Genomic DNA, 18,929 nt, shown 5'->3' on the forward strand with positions numbered 1-18,929 from the left:
ATATACTCAATATTATTAATCAAAGGGAAATGAAATCCAAGCCGCAATGAGATACCACTTCATGCCCTCTAGGGTGGCTATAATAAAAAAGTCAGATAATAACAAATGTTCTGAGGATATAGAAGAATTGGAACCCTCATACAACGCTGGTGAGATGTAGAATGGTGCAGACACTTTGGAAAAGTCTGGCAGTTCCTCAGTTAAACACAGAGTCACCAAATGATCCAATCCTTCCACTCCTAGGTAGGTATCCAAGAGAAATGAAAACAATGTCCACACAAAAACTTGTACACATTTACAGTAGCATTTTCATAATATCTAAAAAGTAGAAACAACCTCAGTGTCCATCAACGGATGAATGGGTAAAAAAAAATGTGATCTATCTACACAATGGAATATTATTCAGCCATAAAAAGAAATGAAGTACTGACATGTGCTACAACATGCATGAACCTCAAAAACATGCTAGGTGAGAGAAATCAGTCACAGGGGACCATATATTGTATGATTCTATTTATATGAAATGTCCAGAATAGGCAAGTCCATGGCAATAGATAATGGATTAGTGGTTGTCAAGGGCTGGGGTAGAGGAACCTAGGAGTAAATAGGGAGAAAACGCTAATGGGTACAGGGTTTCTATTTCGGGTGATATACTTGATTATGCTGATGACTACACAACTCTGGGAATAGACTAAAAAAACAGGGTACTGGGCCATCTGAGTGGCTCAGTTGGTTAAGAGTTCGCTCAAGAGTGCAAGCTCTGAGCAACAGGGTCGCCGGTTCAATTCCCACATGGGCCCGAGCTGAGCTGCCGCTGAGCTGCCAACAGGTGGCAGGATGGCTCAGCTAAAAAAAAAAACAAACAACAACAAAAAAAACAGTGCATTGTATACTTCAGGTGAATTATATGGTATGTGAATTATGTCTCAATATCACTGTTAAAAAAACATAAATAAAGGTACTTAAGATGTTTTGGAATCCCAGGATTGAAAAGGAACATGAATAAATCTATAGTTATGTCCAACTAAGCCATGTTCTGGCATGAGGCCAGGGTGGCCGTCCAGGCTCCCTAAAGAATTCCCAGCACACAAAGAGCTCTTCTTCTAGCCCCAATGTAGACTGGACCCTCTGTCCAACTCAGGCTTCTCAGGGAGGGTCGGAAGAGGACAAGGAGCATACGGAAATTCCCCCAGCTAGAGACAGAGGAAATGTGATGTGCTCATGTGTGCCTGGACTTACTCAGGTGAGCACTAATGGTGCCCAGTCTTAGTCTTTGCACACCTGCCTCCCAGGAATGCTGTGATTCAGAGGACATGCTTCGGTTCCTGAGCTCACATATTTAGGCTGCTCCATGCTGGCTATTGCAGCAAGGCAGCCATCTCTGGGGCCATAACTGCCCGAGGGAAAATCCAAACACTAGTTCTGCTTATATGGAAGCCGGGAACTGTTCCCAGCTGAAATGCCACTGCAGCCAGGGCAGGTGAAGGAAGAAAAGGATCAAAGAGGACTCAGAACCCAACCAGAAGAGCAGGTGGAGGACAAGAGCCTGATGTAGCAAAGACCACTTGGCGCAGTCAAGCCACCAAAGGAGCAGTCACCTTTGGACACAAAGAGTGTCCAAACTTTTCAACAGGGCTAGGGGATACTCCAGAGAAGCAGACAGCTTGTGAGCTAGCCTTTTTCCTTCTCCCTTAAGTCCAACCTTGCCCTAATTCTATCTCAGGCTAGAGGTCAACAGAACCAGGGTTTGGGGCTAGCATGCAACTCTGACCTGATCTTCTGGATTCTTCTTCCTAGAACTAGCTCCAGGTCAGGGAAGAACAGGAGGCTGGAAGAGGAGATGACGGTGATCCGTCTGCCCCTGGATGAGACAGACTCCCGCCCTCATATCTGGACAATGGCAACAGCTTTCCAGCTGCCTTCCTTGCTGTCCTGCCTCTCTCTGCCTAGAACATTCTTAGCAACACCAAGAAAATTCTCCTCCCCAACATGTTATTTTGGTCAGCAGGGCTATTCCTAGGGGAGTACAGAGCCTCAGGGCAAACCATACTACACAGCATTCCCGCCAACATCAACGTCCTGTATTTTAAATTATGATTATTTTTCCTGATTAGAAAAGCAATGCACATCCATTGTAAAACATCTGGAATAAAGTACACATAAAGAATAAAATAAAAATCACCCTGATATAGCCACATTACCATTTCGATGTATTTCCCTTTGATATGTTTCTTATAAATACCTATAACTTTTGTCAAAATTAGGATATGCTACATATTGTTTTATAAGCTTTTTCTTTTTTATTTGATATGTTATAAATGTTTTCTAATTTAGTATTCATCTTCAACATACTTCGTAATGACTGGTATTTCTTTATCTGAATGGTCTATAATTCATAGATTTCTCTGATGTTGGACCTCAGGTCCTTTTAAATTTTTATCATAAATAACATTTCAATGAACATCCTTGAAGATAAACATATATGCACATAGCTACTATTTCCTTAAGATAAATTCCCATGAGCAGAATCATTAGACAAAAGGGAACGTACATTTTTAAGTTTTTGTCATCCTGTGCCAAATTGTCTTCCAGAAAATTTAACACCAATTGATACTCCCACCAGCAGCATAGTAGAGTCTCTATTTCACTGCAGCCACTCCAACATTATGCATTATTATTCTTAATATTTGCCATTTTACCAATATCCTTGTTTTAAAATCCATTTCCTTGTGAATATGGATAAAATGAATCAATGACTGATATTTGCTTCAAAATAATCTGGATGGTGGGTGGACCTAGAATGAAGCAAGAGTGGTCATGAGTTGATAACTAGTGAAGTTGCAAGTACATGGGGTTCATTACACTATTCTCCCTAATACCATCTATATTTAAAATTTTCCTGAACCATACGATTCACTGATATGTGGTATATGAAACTGAAAACAACAAAGGAACAAGACAAACAAACGAAGAAACAAAAACTCATAGACACAGACAATAGTTTAGTGGTTACCAGAGGGTAGTGGGGGAGGGGAGTGGCAGATGAGGGTAAAAGGGGTCAAATACATGGTGACGGAAGGAGAACTGACTCTGGGTGGTGAACACACAATGCGATATATAGATGATGTATTACAGAATTGTATACCTGAAACCTATATAACTTTACTAACCATTGTCACCCCAATAAACTTCAATTAAAAAAATTTTTTTCCATGATTAAAAAATAGAAATTGAAAAAACATGTACTTAATTACTAATGACTGAACATTTTTCTACAATTTTGAAAATCAGTCATTGATATTCCTCATGTGTCCTTTTTTCCTATGAGGATGTTAATCTTTTCGGATTGATTTTGAATAGATTATACATTAAAGACAGTCACAGTTTGCTAATATACTGCAGGTCTGTTTTCCTAGTTTGGCATTTAACTTCTTAGTTCATGTAGTTTTTTGAACAACTGAAGTGTTTAAATAAACAGGTAGTCAAGCGTGTTTCAGCTTTTAGGAACTACCTATCATTTATGTCAGATGAAATCTCTCTGAGAAGAACATCAAGGATGACCTTGACCAGTAAAACCCAAAGCATAAACATCCTGGCAACAGTCAGTGTGTGATCACAAAAGAATAACAAGCACGGGAGAAGTGAGGGTTTCCCTGTGGACGTTAATTATTTTTTAAATGTTAATATTATGTGATCCTTTAAACCACTTTCTTCCCTTCCTCCCAAAGCTGTCATGCCTGCCAGCGATTGTGTCCAGCAGCAGCTTGATCAGAGGATTTTCCTTATTATGAAGTGACAGTACATAATAATATAGCATGGTAATATTAATAAAATACTATATTATTATATTAATAGCATTATTATAATAGCAACTATTTTTAATACCTACTCTATATATTATCTTAAAAACCCTCAAAACAACCTCAGATAGGTGTCAGGACGCCCCCAAGCGGGTTAGGGTCAAATTTGGGATCCAAAGCAGGTCAAGCTTATGTGCACAGCCGCTGGGCTACTCTGTCTCTTGGAAACCTGCTGAGTACACACTTCAGCTTGGCCCCCACAGCAATGACCCTCACCTCTCATGCCTCTCGGTGTTCCTTGTTAAGCATTCTGTCAGCTCTCCCCACTAGGGATTTCTTACATCCCTTCCGATGCTCCTTTTAGACCCATCTGCCCCCTCCCCGCCCCTTGGCCTTCCTTGGCCGACCTCCCTATGATCTGGGGCCACACCATCAAGTGGACTCTCCTGTTTCATCTCCACGTCTGAGTCTCCTTCCCTGCACTGGTCTCCATGTCCCTCCTCCCTTCCTCTCCCCCTCCTCCTGCCTCTGCTCAGCCTCAGCTGCATATAACGGCTATCAGAAGCCCTGGTGATGGAGTGACGGCCGAGTACTCAGCAGAGTGCCCTAGTGGGCCCCCAGGGCCAGGTGGAAGGGGAAGAGCCAGCTCTGCTGCCAAGTAGGAAGACAGAGCCGTGCTGCAATGACAGATGCCAAGAGAAAACACTCATCAGAGGCTGTTTCCTGACTCAGGATTCACTGCACTCACAGCGGGGGGAGCACAGGCCCTCTCCCCCAGCTCTGGGTGCTTCCTACCACCACTCCTGCTGCCTGAGAGTGCAGGGCTGGAGAGGGCTCAGCCAAGCAGAACCCAGCCTCCATGCCGGCCTCACATGGGGATGCTGCTGGTGACTCATTCTCTCAGCCCCTCAGCTGTACTGTAAACAGGCCCTGGCTGTGTGACCTTCCTAGAGGGAAAAACAGCAGCTGCAGGCGGCCCCTCCCCTGGAGTTCTGGCCACAGAGCAAGGCTACCGGACAAGAGTCTCCAGAGGCCTAGGCTCCAGGGCAGGGAAGATGGGCTGCCCTCCTTAGAGGACCCTCTCTCTAAGATGCCTCTCTACTCAGGGGCCTCCAAGACAAGTCCTGGAGTTGCTGGCAGGCAGGGACAGAAAGGCCATGGGCACTGACTTTCCAAATTAGTGGTTTCCCAAGACCACCAGCTTGGGGCACACCCTGGCCCTTGGGGAGATGCCATGTGCAGTCTGGGTGGGAGCTGGCATTTTGGCCCTCAGTTCCCTTCTAGAGGTAAGCCTTGTCCTCAGATGGCTGGTGTACACACCCAGAGCTCTGTATAACCTGTGCAGGCCAGGATCCAGGTACCAGTCTGGACAAGCAGACTCAGCAAAGCTGAGCTATTTCCGAACCCCAAACAACCTGGCAGCTCCAAACACCAAATGCCAGGAGCAGGTCCTTGAGGTCACCTTTCCACTTCACTGCTGAAGGGGAAGGAGGAGGGACTTCACTCCCCCAGCTACCTCATCCACCTTCCCAGCCAAGTTCAGCCCTGCCAATGCCCCCACGATACTTTCTGTCTGCCCCTGAACGTGACACATGCTGGAGCCAAGTTCATGATGCGGAACACTCGGATGGGTGAATTTTTCCCAGGCCAATGGTGATCAGCTGACTGCTGTAGGTTCCTTAAGGCACAGGACAGAAACCCAGAGGCAGGAACGGCCTGGGCAAGTCCTGTTCACCGGGCACCTGTGCTTCTGGACAGCTGGCCAGGTGCTGTGGGGCCCCTTGCTATGGCTGAGAAACAGGTCAGCTAAGCAGGAATGCTAACCTCGCACCCCACACTGGGGACATCTGCTTCACTGCTACACCTATTGGGTTGTCGGAAAAGTCATGACGCATTTTTACAATGAAAAACATAGAAAAAACACGTCACAATTTTTCCAACAACCTAATAAATCCTTTCCTCCCTTTTTCTCAGATTTTTGCAGAGGGATGTTTAGTTTACTCTGTTCTCTCCAAACTCAGATCCCAACTGCCATGGGGTTGTTTCTTCCTCAGGTTCAGGGTCAGACTTCAATGCATCAAATAGGAAAAGCCCACAGAGAAATTTTTCATCGAGGAGCCTGGCAACGTTTTATAATCACTTTCCTGTGAGGGTTTTAGCTCAGAACTCCCCATCCCGCCCACACTGACAGGGGTCAGAGTAATGAAGTGGAAAAGACATGTCCACAATGTTGGCTGCATCTGCACCCATCTCTAAGCAACCCAGGCGCTGGATCATGGGGTGGCAGCCCAAAGACGCCACCTCAGTCGCCAGCTGGTATTTGCGCTCCAGCCAATGGAGTGAGTTAAAGGGTAGTACAAATGCAAGGCATTGAGCAAACAAACAAAAGTGTGCTGTCCAGATGTCCTGGGGGTGGCTGAGGTTGGCACCTCGGGGAGTGCTCTGCACCTGTGGAGTTACCTGGCACCCTTTTCCAAGGATGTCACCCCCCCCCCAGGCCCTCTCCTGCAGGGACCTGGGGGAGCCAGTTTTGGATGCCAGGTAGCCCACCTGATATGGGATTCACCCTTGCTCCTGGGCCTCCCCTCTAGAGGAAAGGATCACCCATCAGTACAGACCTCTTGGGCTCTGGAGGGAGGCTTTATCTACCGTCTCATCCTGGCCTGTGGGGAAAAGGCACTTTGCCAATTTGGGGCCCCTCTCCCCCAGTGGAGGTAACGGCTTACAGTGCCTGTACATCTTTATTTATACCACAGTCCATGCAACATAAAACCCCTTGGGACTCAGAAAGTCCCCAAATTAAGGTTTCCATGGCAACACATTCCCTCCAGATTCCCAGGTTATCATGGAGTTATCCACGGGCCCCAAAGCAGTTGTAGGAGATTTGATTTAAAAGTTCCCAAAGGCGACCCTGAAGACTCCTTTGTCCCCCAAATTAGAATATGGGTGGGAGACACAAACAGAAAGTGCCATTGTGCGGCTAGCTCGGCGGCTCTGGGAGCCGATCCTGACAGTTCTGCTTTTTTAAAGCCTGGGCTGTGTCACAACGAAATTCAGCTCTGCTCAGCAGAAGCCGCGGCCAGCCCTAGAACATTGCCCAAGAGCTCCGGCCCTGTCCTGGCTGACCTGCTTCTCATTCCCTTTCAGGGTCTGACATGGAGAGGCGCAACCATGAGAGCCCTCATCTGAGGCGTCACGGGCCAGGGGAATGCCCAAGGAGGACCCTCAGGCCAGGGGCAGTGGTAAAGAGGGAGAGAGATGACTTAAAAAGTGCTCAGGAAAAAGTGCTTAGGAAGTTGGCCTGTGTAGCCAGGAGGGGGGTCAGCAGGATGTGGGGATGAGGGGCGGGTATTAGCCCCTGCCTACCCACAGGGGACAGTGATTGAGCAGCTTCTTGGCTCCTCTAGACCAAAGGTTGTCAAATTTTTTCGGTAAAAGGCCAGATAGTAAATATTTTAGGTTTTGTGGGCCACAGGGTCTCTGTAAAACTATTGGGTTGTCGGAAAAGTCATGACGCATTTTTGCAACGAAAAACATAGAAAAAATATGTCATGACTTTTCCGACAGCCTAATACTTCACTCTGCCAATGTAGCACAAAAGAAACAAGTGGGCATGGCTATGTACCAATAAAACTTTGTTTATGCCCCTCCCCCAGTGGCCAGGATTTGGCCTGGGGGCAACAATTTATTGAACCCCTGCTCTAGACCAAGAATGGAGACTTTAGAGACAAGCCACCAGCCTCCCTTAAACAGATCCCTGCTAACCAAACACTTTAAGTCAGCGGTTCTCAACCTTCCTAATGCCACGACCCTTTAATACAGTTCCTCATGTTGTGGTGACCCCCAACCATAAAATTATTTTCGTTGCTACTCTATAACTGTAATTTTGCTACTGTTATGAATCGTAATGTAAATATCTTTTTGTTTTCTGATGGTCTTAGGTGACCCCTGTGAAAGGGTCGTTCGACCCCCAAAGGGGTCGCAACCCACAGATTGAGAACCGCTGCTTTAAGTGATGATCTGACAGTTTTCTTGCTTGGTCACTATCTGGCCTGTGTAGCCTTTTACCTCCCAGTGGGAGAGTGAGGTGCTACTAGGAACACTCCTGCTGCAGGCTTTAGGCCTTCACACAGACCTATTAGAGGTTAGCAATGGACCCTGCCCCAGAAAAATGCACTTGGATAGCACACACACACCATTTGTTTGCATATAATCTCAAGGGCGCAACCTAGCTCTCCTGAAGTGTATTCACAGACCACCTAGAAGCCTAAAAAGCCTAGGGTAAGATCCCTTGCCCACTCAGAAAGAGAGCTAATTTCTTTGTATGTGAAAGATTCAAGAAAAATAGACAAATGACACAAAGAAGCAATTCACAGAATACAAATGACCACAATAAGGAGGTGAAAAGATATTCTGTCTCACTAACAAAGAAATTTTTAAAAAATCATGGGATGTTGGGCCCGCCAAGTGGCGTGTTGGTTAAGAGTTGACTTGGGGGCCGGCCGAGTGGCGAGTTGGTTAAAAGCTGGCTTGGGACGCCAGCTCTGAGCAGCAGGGCCCCAGTTCGGATCCCACATGAGGGCCAGTGACACTGCCCTCTACAGCTAAGATGGTGAACAACAGCTCGACCTGGAGCTGGGCTGCCGTGAGTCGCCGGCAACGGCGTAGGCTGCAGCCCCTGCTGCAGTGGGCTGCCATAAGCTACCGTGAGTGGTTGGCAGCCAGCATGAGCTGCCGTGAGCCGCCGTGAGTGACCATCCAATGGCTGGCGAGCAACTGCCTCACCTGGGAAGAGCGCAATGATAATACCAACATGGGCCAGTGAAGTGACATCCTCCACAACTAGACTGAAGAACAAAAGGACAGCAACTTGTCTGTTCCCCTTTTCCGATTCCCCAACGTTGTTCCTCTCCCCCAATTCCCCAATAAAATCTTTAAAAAATCATGGTATGTTATTTTTCATTAGGTCAGATTAGCTCATGTTTAAAAGATTAATGATAGGGTACTGGAAGGGGTATGGAGAAAAAGGCACTCTCATATATACTGGTGGTATACTATCAGTGTACAGTATAACCTTTTGGAAAGACCATGTGACAGTATATATTAAAATTTAAAACACGCTGATCCCGTGGCCCAGCAATCCCACTTCCAGGAATTTATTTTACAAAAATATATGTACAGGAATGTTCAACAGCATCATAAATCAGAAAAATTGGAAACTAACCCAAGCGTCCATTAGTAGGAAACTGGTTAAATAAATTATGGTACATCCATATTATAGAATTATATGGAACTCTTTAATAAGGAGGTAGCTCTCTACAGTTTAAAATAGTAATAAGGTAGATTTCTAAGGACCAGAAGGAAAAGATGTAAAAGATACAATGTTAACTGAAAAAGACAAGTTGTAACAGCATTTCTTGAAAAAACAAAATAACACTGGTGTCTGCATTTTTTTAAATACTGAAGAGATATATTCTGAACTATAAAGGTAGGCTTACAGAATTTTATAGTCCATACTTTATGTTTCCAAAATATTAACTTTTAAAAATAAAAAGGTTTTATAATTTAAAAAAAAAGAAAGAAAATGAACCCTTATGGGCTTAATAGTCTCCCCTAAAGGTTTCTTGGACAACTATGAATTCATTTTGAAAGCTTTCTTAAAGGTCAACACCAAAAAAACAAAGAACCTAATTAAAAAATGGGCAGAGAACATGAAGAGACATTTCTTTAAAGAGGACATATAGATGACCAACAGACATATGAAAAAATACTCAACATCACTAATCATTAGAGAAATGCAAATAAAAACCACAACGAGACACCACCTCACTCCTGTCAGAATCACTCCTATCATCAATAAATCAACAAACCAGTGTTGGCGAGGATGTGGAGAAAAGGGAACCCTCGTGCACTGTTGGTGGGATTGCAGATTGGTGAAGCCACTGTGGAAAACAGTATGAAGGTTCCTCAAAAAATTGAAAATGGAACTACCTTATGACCCAGCAATCCTACTCCTGGGTATCTATCCAAAGAAATCCAAAACATTAATTTGAAAGAAATATATGCACCTCTATGTTCATTGCAGCGCTATTCACAATAGCCAAGACTTGGAAACAACTGAAACGTCCATCGGAAGACGACTGGATAGAGAAACTGTGGTGCATTTATACAATGGAGTATTACTTAGCCATAAAGAAGAATGAAATCTTACCATTTGCAACAACATGGATGGACCTACAGAATATTATGCTAAGTGAAATAAGTCAGACTGAGAAAGACAAATACCATATGACCTCGCTTATATGTGGAATCTAAAGAACAGAATAAACGAGCAAACAAAACAGAAACAGACTCAGAGATATAGGGGAAAAAACTGATGGTTGTTAGATGGGGTGGGGATGGGGAGGAAGGTGAAAGGATTAGAAAGTACAAATTAATAATCACAATATAGTCATGGGGATATGAAATACAGTATGGGGAATATAATAAAAAATGTTGTAAAGATTATGTAAGGTGCCAGATTAGTACTGGCCTTATCGGGGGGATCACTTCATAGACTGTGTAGATGCCTGATCACTGTGCTATACACCTGAAGCAGAATAATTTGAATGTCAACTTTATATATAAATGGGATGTAAACTACAGCTTAGGGAATACAGTCAATGGTATCGTAATAGCGATACACGATGTCAGAGCGGTAGTAGATTGCGGGGGGTTATCACTTTGTGAGGGGTGTAAATGTCTATTATGTTGCTTTGCACACTTGAAACTAATTTTAAAAAAAGTTTTCTTAAAGGGGATTCATGGTATGGTGGATTTTATCTGTTTGTCTTATGCTCTGTTGCAATAAAGCATCTTTCTGCATCTCAGAGCAAAAACTCCTCAAGTTCAAGGACCATCTCTTCCTCATTCTGAAATTCAGAACTGCCATGACGTAGGCATAGAGTGACTAAAATCATGGGGTGATCTGGGTGTTTAATTTTCATTTTGATAACAGAGTTGGTCGTTTTCACACTGTCAAAGAACAAACCAAACCACAATAGTTCACACAACTTTGTGGAATTTTGACAATTCTGATTTCTTACAGTTTCAACATCTGTTTTCTTCTGTGTATTTGAGAAAGGGAGGGGATATATTTGTTTTCTTTAATCGACCTGGTTAAAAAAAAATAAAAATATAAATGCACAAAGTCGATCTTGCTCACACCACCAGGGCAAGGCACCCAGAGTTCCCAGATCTGTGTGTCACCCTCTCCCTGAGTATACCACATATCTGGCCCCATACCATGCCTTTCTCACCTAACACAGACGCCACGGAACAGTGCATTTCCATGGACTCAGACTCAGACAGTTACTCCTTCCCACCAGGGTAAAGTTAACAAGGCAAAGCGTAGGAGAGGTGAATGGAAGAGACACGGGGCCTGGCCTGTGTCTGGTCTGCAGGCAAGGTCACGGAGTTGCCAGCACCTCTTCAAACTCCTTACAAGGCCACCAGCAGTCCCCAAGGCCACCTAAAAGCTTAACAAAGGCCCTTCAACACATGACTCCTGATTCATTAGTAGATGGGGAAATCAGAAACCAGAATGCCCTGAGCTGTCCAAGTGGCTCAGTTGGTTAAGCGCGCGAGCTCTGAGCAACAGGGTCACCGGTTCGATTCCCACATGGGCCAGTGAGTTGCGCTGGAGCTGAGCTGCCAACAGGGGGCAGGACGGCTCAGCTGGTGAGAGCACGTGCTCCTAACAAAAAGGTTGTCGGTTTGACTCCCACATGGGATGGTGGGCAATGCCCACCTACAACTAAGATTGAACACGGCACCTTGAGCTGAGCAGCTGTGAGCTGTTGACAGGCGGCCGGATGGCAACTGGACTTGGAGCTGAATTAGCTGTGCCCTCCACACCTAAGATTGAAGGACAACAACTTGGCTGTTCCCCTTCCCCAATTCCCCAATAAAATCTTTAAAAAAGAAAAAAAAACCAGAGTGCCCTGCAAATAGTGATGGGAGGTACAGTGTCATAAAAACTTTTCCATGGGGAAACTGAGGCAGGCCAGACTTTTCTGGACAGAAATCTCCGTGAAGAGCCTATTATTTTCACTTCTTTCCCAACAGCCAACTCTGAAAGGCACCCTTGCCCGACCGGGAGAGCCTACAGAGCACTCTCTTCTTCTTCCTGAGAACGACTCTTTTTGGCTTTCTTTGACTTCCTTTCCTTCAACCCGGACCTTCCTGCAGCCTCTCTCACCTCAAAAATGAGCACGTTCTCTGGCATTCTGGTACTACCAATAAGGGGGTGCTTGGCAACCCAAGAAAACATCTCCTTCCCCAGGCATTATGAAAACAAAGAAGAGAGGCAGCCTGTGTGCTCCCGTGAGTTTCTCATTCAGCTCTGGACAAAGGCAACGGTTAGGGGTGGGGAGATTCCGATGGAGTTTGTTTTTCAGTTGCACTGTTAGCCAGAGCTGCCATGGAGTAAGAGAAAAGCAAGTGGGTGGCAGCTTTTTTTCTCCCTGCTCTTGTCTTCCCTGGACACCTGGCAAGTGAACTGGCTTCCTCAGCACCTAAGCCAACGTCAGCAGACAGAAGATGGGCCTTCTCTGAGAGCCGGGCTCTGCTACCGGCAGGACCTCCCCAACTTGAGAGGTCACGACTAGCTTTGCTGCCCAGCCGCTTCCCCACCAGCAGCGCTCTAGTGCTTGGGATGTCCAGGCATATGCAGGCAAATGGAAGGCAAGGAAATTGAAGCCAATAAAAGCTGCCTCAAGTTCACAAGGAGATGAATGAACTGAGAACTTAAAGAAATCGATACTTACTGTTAATGAGGTAAAAGTCATGCACATCCCTCCAAAGCCATTCAGAGACAGGGCGATGAAAATGAGCACAGAGAGAGCTGTAAGGAAACAGAAGGCTCATAAACAGGGAACCACAGCTGAGCTTCAGGGATGCCAGGCCCAGTTCCTCGCAGGGAGCAGGCTCCAAACAAATGCAGGCTGAATGAATAACAAGCCATTGGAGGCCAGTGCCGGATACCTGTTGGTCTGGAACAGCCTCTTCCTCACTATCCTTCTTTGGCCCATTTTACGGAGCTTGGGCTCTTACAAAAGGTGCCTCCCCATCCTCCGCCCTATATTAACCTGAGCAGCAAGCAAGAGACCTAAAGAAACTGTTTCACTGAAACCAAAAATACAGGTACCCCCAAATCAGTAGGTGGGCCTGGCTAAGATTTTGGTGAAACCCAAGTCCTATTTTGGTGTTCGTTCTAAAAGTCTTTGAAGCAACAGCTGTACATAAATAGGGTTGGGGACCAGGTAGCTTCTAAAAGTGCTGGCCTGGGCTGCCTTTAAGGGGACACAGCTGATGATTCTGCACACACCCCTGCAGCTGGCCCGGTTCTTGGAACTCATCTCTCAGGTTGGGTAAATGAGGCCATCGGAGACTGGCCTGGCTAGGTGATGAGATGGGAATGTTGCATATCCTGGGAGCTTCTCTCAGATGTCTGTCTGGGGCAATTGTTCTTTTACAGCCACCCATTTGAGATAAGTAACTAGGTGAAGGCCTCACAGGCGTCCCCTCTAACTTGAGCAGTAAGCGCTAGGCCTGGCACAGCTTCCTAGAACAGGTGGGCCTGCGAGCACGTCTAGGCACTCTCTCCCCAGTCCCTGACAAAAGCGTGGAGGAGACGTGTACTCACAGTTGGGGTTATTTGCTCCATATGCAATCAGCAAGCAGGAGACAGCAAAGCAGGCACTAAAAACAAGCAGAAATAATACATTGTTTCTTACTACTGTTATTGTTAATATTGTTGTTATTATTTAGGAATATTTAGTATATTTTAGATACTTTTGGAAAATTTACATGTAATATTTTATTTAACAATTCTAAGGCGTATAATTGGCCCCATTTTACTGATGAGGAAAAATAAGAACTGATTTCTCCAAGGTATCCAATTAGCAGGTGCCTAAGCAGGAATTCAAGCCCGGAAGCCAGATCTGGTAAACACCACACTGCACTGCCCCCTGCCATCCCCAGACTGGAGGGGGCCGAGGCTCTAAAGTGAGAGAAGGCACAAGCCATTCCCCAGGTTCCTATGCCCACTGAGTCATGGGATGGCCAGAACCCCACTAGGCATGGGCGAGATGAGTGGCAACTCCTGAATCCCCTCCATTTGGCTCTGCTCTGGGGACCAAGTTCACTGAAGCAACAAAGAGTGAATGACACTGCTCCCCGACCCATTCCCTTCACAATCACAGGTTTGGCTCACTGCAAACCACTGCCCAATGGGACTGACTTGGGGAGGCTGTGACCTGAGAGGCCAGATGCTGGGTGGACTGACCCTAAGTTTGGCACACCGGACTTGTGCCCAGAGGGTACACAAGATGACCCACATGGGTGCCGGCAGTAGGGGCAATATTAGGTTTTTTATTGTATCATTTTTAATCTCAGCCATTTTAATTTATATTTTTATTTATGTATCACAAAGCACATAAAAAATTAAGAATGGCATCTGTGTATATAATTGATAATTCTATGTGCTTATATTAGAAGTATATTTTCAAAATCTTTTTTTCTGAAGGGGTAGCACGTAAAAACGACTTCTGGAAACCAGTGTTCTTAACGACAAGCAACTCTAGGCCCTCCAAGGCAGGCCAGGGGCCCTGTACCTTTTTAATGCAATATTGGCATATTGCAAGGATCACAGATACCTACTGATTTGGTGGCAAATGGGGTAGAAATTCCATTCTGGGGGGGGGTATTTAAGGAGCTCCACACTACACCTGATAGCAAGCACCAGGATTCCCTACAGTGGGGGAACTCAGCCCAGAGTCCACCTGCCCACCTCCCACCCCGATACTGACCTGCCCAGGAGCCTGAGCTTCCTTGGGCCATACTTGTCCATGACGATGCCCAGGGGCAGGGTGATAGCACTGAGCAGGAAGGAGCCCACGGTGAAGGCCAAGTTTAGCATCTCGTCCTGGGCCTTGCAGCTGAGCCATGTGTTCACTATGCTCACCTCATCAGGGTCTGGCTCTGTGCTGTTGGTGACGTTCTCTGTGTGTACAGAGGGAGGGAAACCTGATCACAGGGTCATGGCAGGGGTTCCCAAAGATTAGAGGGGCAGGTGCACATTCGGTGTCAACTCACTGGGAATGGCAGGGCTGGCTCTGGGCCCACTGTGGGCTCAGGCTACTCCATGGGAGGCTTGCATATACATCTGGTCCAAGCCCCCGGAGACAATAATGCAGAGGTTCTTAACAGTTGTGGGGTCAGAGGCCCTGTGGTAAATCCAATAAATAAAGCTAGGCTCCTGCTCCCCAGAAGATGCACATAAAATCTTACCCACAATTTCAGGAGCTTCATGTGTCCCTTGAAGCACTCATGAGCCCCAGGTTGGGATTCCCATTCTAGAGTCACCTATACCCTAGAAAAGTAGGTCTCAGGACCCAGCCTTGGCTGTGGGGCCTCAGGCTGCCTAGAACCTTCTCAGCAGCTCTGTCCATGGAAACAGGCTGCAGCTAGTATCTAGGAGGCTGACCTTAGACCACTTGGGAAAGGCAAGCTGCTGATCTCACTGTAATGCTCTCCTGGTTCTCCTCCGTCAGCTTGGAGAAGTGTGTGGGCCTCCTTTACTGCCAAGTACATTGGACTTCTTAAACATGCAATCCATATGCCACCTCCTCCTCTCATATTTTCGGAGCATCAACCACTACATACACTGTATTGTAAAACCCCTTGGGAAAGGTTGTTTTTTCTTTCTTCCTTTTTTTTTTTTTTTTAACAGTCCTAACTTATTTGTTTTCACTGGTTGAGGTGCATCTTTCTTATTTTTCTCACTGGGTTCACGATACTTGCTGTCCCCTGAGGTCATGCCTGTTCTGTAATCCTGGCCCTTAATGGCCCTCTCCAAAGTCCACCCAGCACCAAAACAAAAATAGTAAGGAAAAAGTGCTGTGGCAGCTGAGGGCAGGAGGGTGGGGGACAGGCCGGGAACATGGTCGAAGAACTCTCTCCTCTCTGGGACTGCTAGTTAAGAGATGCTGACTAATCCTGCAGAAAGAGGAGTGGCCTCTGATTAGATTTGAGGTAACACTGGGAGAGACAAGGAAATACCTCTCTTCAGATAACTGCTTGCCTCCAGATTGCGGGCCTCTGGCGCCAGGGCTGTAAAGCTGAGGTCTGTTAAGGCCTGCCCAGGCCTCTCAGGGCTGCCCCAAGGTCAAAGAAAAGGATGCACTTTGGGTGAATCATGCCACATACCAACCTCTAACCAGCAAGCCCTGCTGGGGGCATGTTGATTGCAGGTGAGGTGCTGGGACCTGGCCTCTGGGTTCTAATTTTGGTTCCTCCACTTTCTACTTTATGACCTTGGAGACAGTGATTTAATCTTGCTCTTTCTCAGTTTTTTTATCTGTAAAATGGGCATAATCTAACAATACTATCTACCTCCTAGAGTTTTAGGGAAGATAAGAAAATCCAGACAACATTCTCGAGCTCACACAGGCATAGAAAGTGCTCAATATATAATAGCTAAAAGTTGTTAGTATTATTACTATTATTGGAGACTCAAGATGGGGGTAATGGTGCAACTGGCTGGCAGCAGAGCCTGACGCGGAACTGGGAGGAGAGTTCCATAATTGTGTACATGGTAGCATGAATTCGTGTCTAGTCTCCCACCGGGCTGGGGTCCCTGAAGGGCAGGGACTGTGTGCCAGTTACCTGTGTCCCTAGCCCCTCATCCAGATCCCGGTGCACAGCAGGTGTTTACTGAATTAATGAAAACAATGGAATCAGATCACAATGCCAAAAGGGTCGAGAGAGAAGAAAGGAAATAGGACATACAGAGTCAAGTTGAAGATAGAGGGGATTTAAGGAGGTTGTAGACACAATGTTAACCTCCGGAAGCCAGAGAAACAAAACCTAACAAGCCAGATCCCTGCCACACCCCACTACTTCCAGTTTTCCAAGAGAGACCCTACCACACAGGCAGCCAAAATACATGCCAGACAGGGTCACCTGGGCCTAGTCAGATCCACCTCAGAATTGTCACACACACTGCCTTAGCCTGGGCAGTTCTGAGCTGCTCACCCACTGTGGGGCAGCTTCTGGAAAGGCAGAGCCGCTTCACAGGTTGGCACTGGTTTCAAGTGTCAGCTCTGCCAGCAGAAACAGGAACTGGATGTGAAGTGGGATAGCAGGGTCTCCACACAGCAATGGCCATGTCCAGGTTGGTGTGCAGGCAGGAGCAGGAGCAAACCAGCACAGGTGCGACAGAGTAGATGGGTGGAGAGGGTGCTTAAGGGTCCAGGATGGCTGGCTTGGGACACCTGACTGTGGCCATTATTGCACTAGGTGCAGCAGGGTCTGCTGCCGTAAGCAGGGACCATAGCGGGACAGGGCATCAGGAAACGAGGCAGCACTGTGCCTGAGTAGAGGCACCGGGGTGCCCTGCCCACAGATCTCCCAGAAAGGAACCACGGGAGACCCCTAAATCCATGACTGTACTCACCGAGAGAGAAGATAAAATCCTAAGGCAACGCACCCAACAGGGTCTCCCTGATTTGCTCCAAGTGGGGATGGGGCAGAAACATCTGAATTGTTTAGAGACCTGGTAACCCCTATAACTAGACACAGGGCTCATGAGGAGAAAGGTCACAATAAAGGGGAGGGTTATCTGTCCCTCCCATCTTTCATCCTCAAGACACTATACACAGGAACAGGGACCTTACATTTCGGGCCACCAGGCTTCTCTTCTTCAACAAATCCTTGCCAAAGAGGCCACCTGGCCCTCTACCTTCCTGCCTCCAGGCAGTGATGTCTAGCAATAGATGAGCAAGGGTTGGGGGTGTCTGAGTGGCCTCTCATCTGCTTATGGAGCAATACGAGTGTCCTTCACCCCGGGGGAACTAAACCTTTGGGGAGCCCAGAAGCTTTGTTGGCAGTAAAACAGCCCACATGAATAATCACAGATCCAGCGGATGCCCAAACACAGTCACACCCAGGCTGCTCCTCTCCCTCTGCTCCCACTTGGGCCACTGTGAGATGGGACAGACAAACAGACAACCACCCAGGAAGTGTCAAGCCCCCAGGGTGCCCCTCTGCCCCCAGCCTAGAGAGAGCCCAGCCGGCTCTGCATCTTACCTACACCTGTTTATTAAACATATGCCTCTGCAGTGGGCGGCCAGAGTGGCCCAGCCCAGCTGAGGAAGGTGAAACAAGAAGAGAGGCCAGGAGTGGCCACAGTGTGCTGAGAATAGGCGTGAGGCTGCTTAGGAGGAAACCCAGGGGCAGGGAAGAGAGAACAATGCCTGCACTGTTTGGCCCCAGTCACAGAAGACTCATACAAAATCTTTACAGAGAAAGCAGGGGAGAAAAGAGGGTGCTGTGACCCCACTCAGGCTCCCCGGACATCTCCTTGGGTCAAAGAGCGGGCTCCCCCACCCCAGGGAAACAAAAGGAGTGGTGAGCCCCCAGAATAGCTGGCTGGTTGATGCTTGAGGGAGCAAGGGACATCGGGCTGGTGGCCCCTCTAAATTCCTGAGAGCCCCTTTCTGACTGGCTGCTTATTGAGTGCCCTGTTCCTGGGGGGCAGCCCCCTGGACCCCCTGCTAATGGTCTCTGCCCCAGGATCTCCTGTCTCTCTCAAATCCTTAGTCTATCCGGCAACAGGAAGCAGTATCTCAGTGCAGCAGGGGGGATGTAGGTGAGAGGTCAGCCTCAGACACAGAGCAGACTAGAGGCAGGACACAGAAGAGACTAGAGGGCTCTGCTGGGTAGGCAAAGGCCTAGCACCCTAGCTGTGGTAACAGAGTGCCTGTGTGTGCTGTCTGCTGTGTTCAGTGCTATTTGCTTCTGTGCCACACTTAGTCCCCTCCCAACCCCACCCCATATTCCACACTATGATCCCAGGAGTTTCAGAGCAGATAAGCTGCTTGTCCAAGGTCTCACAAACGATACCTGGGGAAACTGGACTTGAATCCAGGCTGTGCTGATGCTGTACTACCTGGGTGAGAGGCATTTCAGAGAGAAAATGCTGAGAATAGAGATGGCATAAGGCTGTCACAGAGTCAGCGGCAATATCAGGTGGCCTTGGGCCGGCCGAGTGGCGCATTGGTTAAGAGCTGGCTTGGGATGCCAGAG

At 47.0% G+C, this 18,929-nt stretch overlaps 1 protein-coding gene across 5 annotated transcripts in view; it reads right to left on the reverse strand.

Annotated features, from left to right (window-relative positions):
* SLC43A2 (solute carrier family 43 member 2) overlaps positions 1-18,929 on the reverse strand; it is a 40,129-nt gene that overhangs the window by 15,751 nt on the left and 5,449 nt on the right. For 3 of the 5 annotated variants that reach the window (XM_019650506.1, XM_019650507.1, XM_019650508.1), the window contains 3 exons: positions 14,651-14,867; positions 13,486-13,541; positions 12,608-12,684 (listed from right to left, as the gene is read on the reverse strand). In XM_019650506.1, coding sequence (XP_019506051.1) covers positions 12,608-12,684; positions 13,486-13,541; positions 14,651-14,867 — 350 coding nt within the window. The remainder of the gene's footprint in view (positions 1-12,607; positions 12,685-13,485; positions 13,542-14,650; positions 14,868-18,929) is intronic. The other 2 variants (XM_019650509.1, XM_019650510.1) reach the window with 1 other exon arrangement.

This window comes from Hipposideros armiger, unplaced genomic scaffold (genome assembly GCF_001890085.2).
Source record: "Hipposideros armiger isolate ML-2016 unplaced genomic scaffold, ASM189008v1 scaffold_141, whole genome shotgun sequence".
NCBI lineage: Eukaryota > Metazoa > Chordata > Mammalia > Chiroptera > Hipposideridae > Hipposideros > Hipposideros armiger.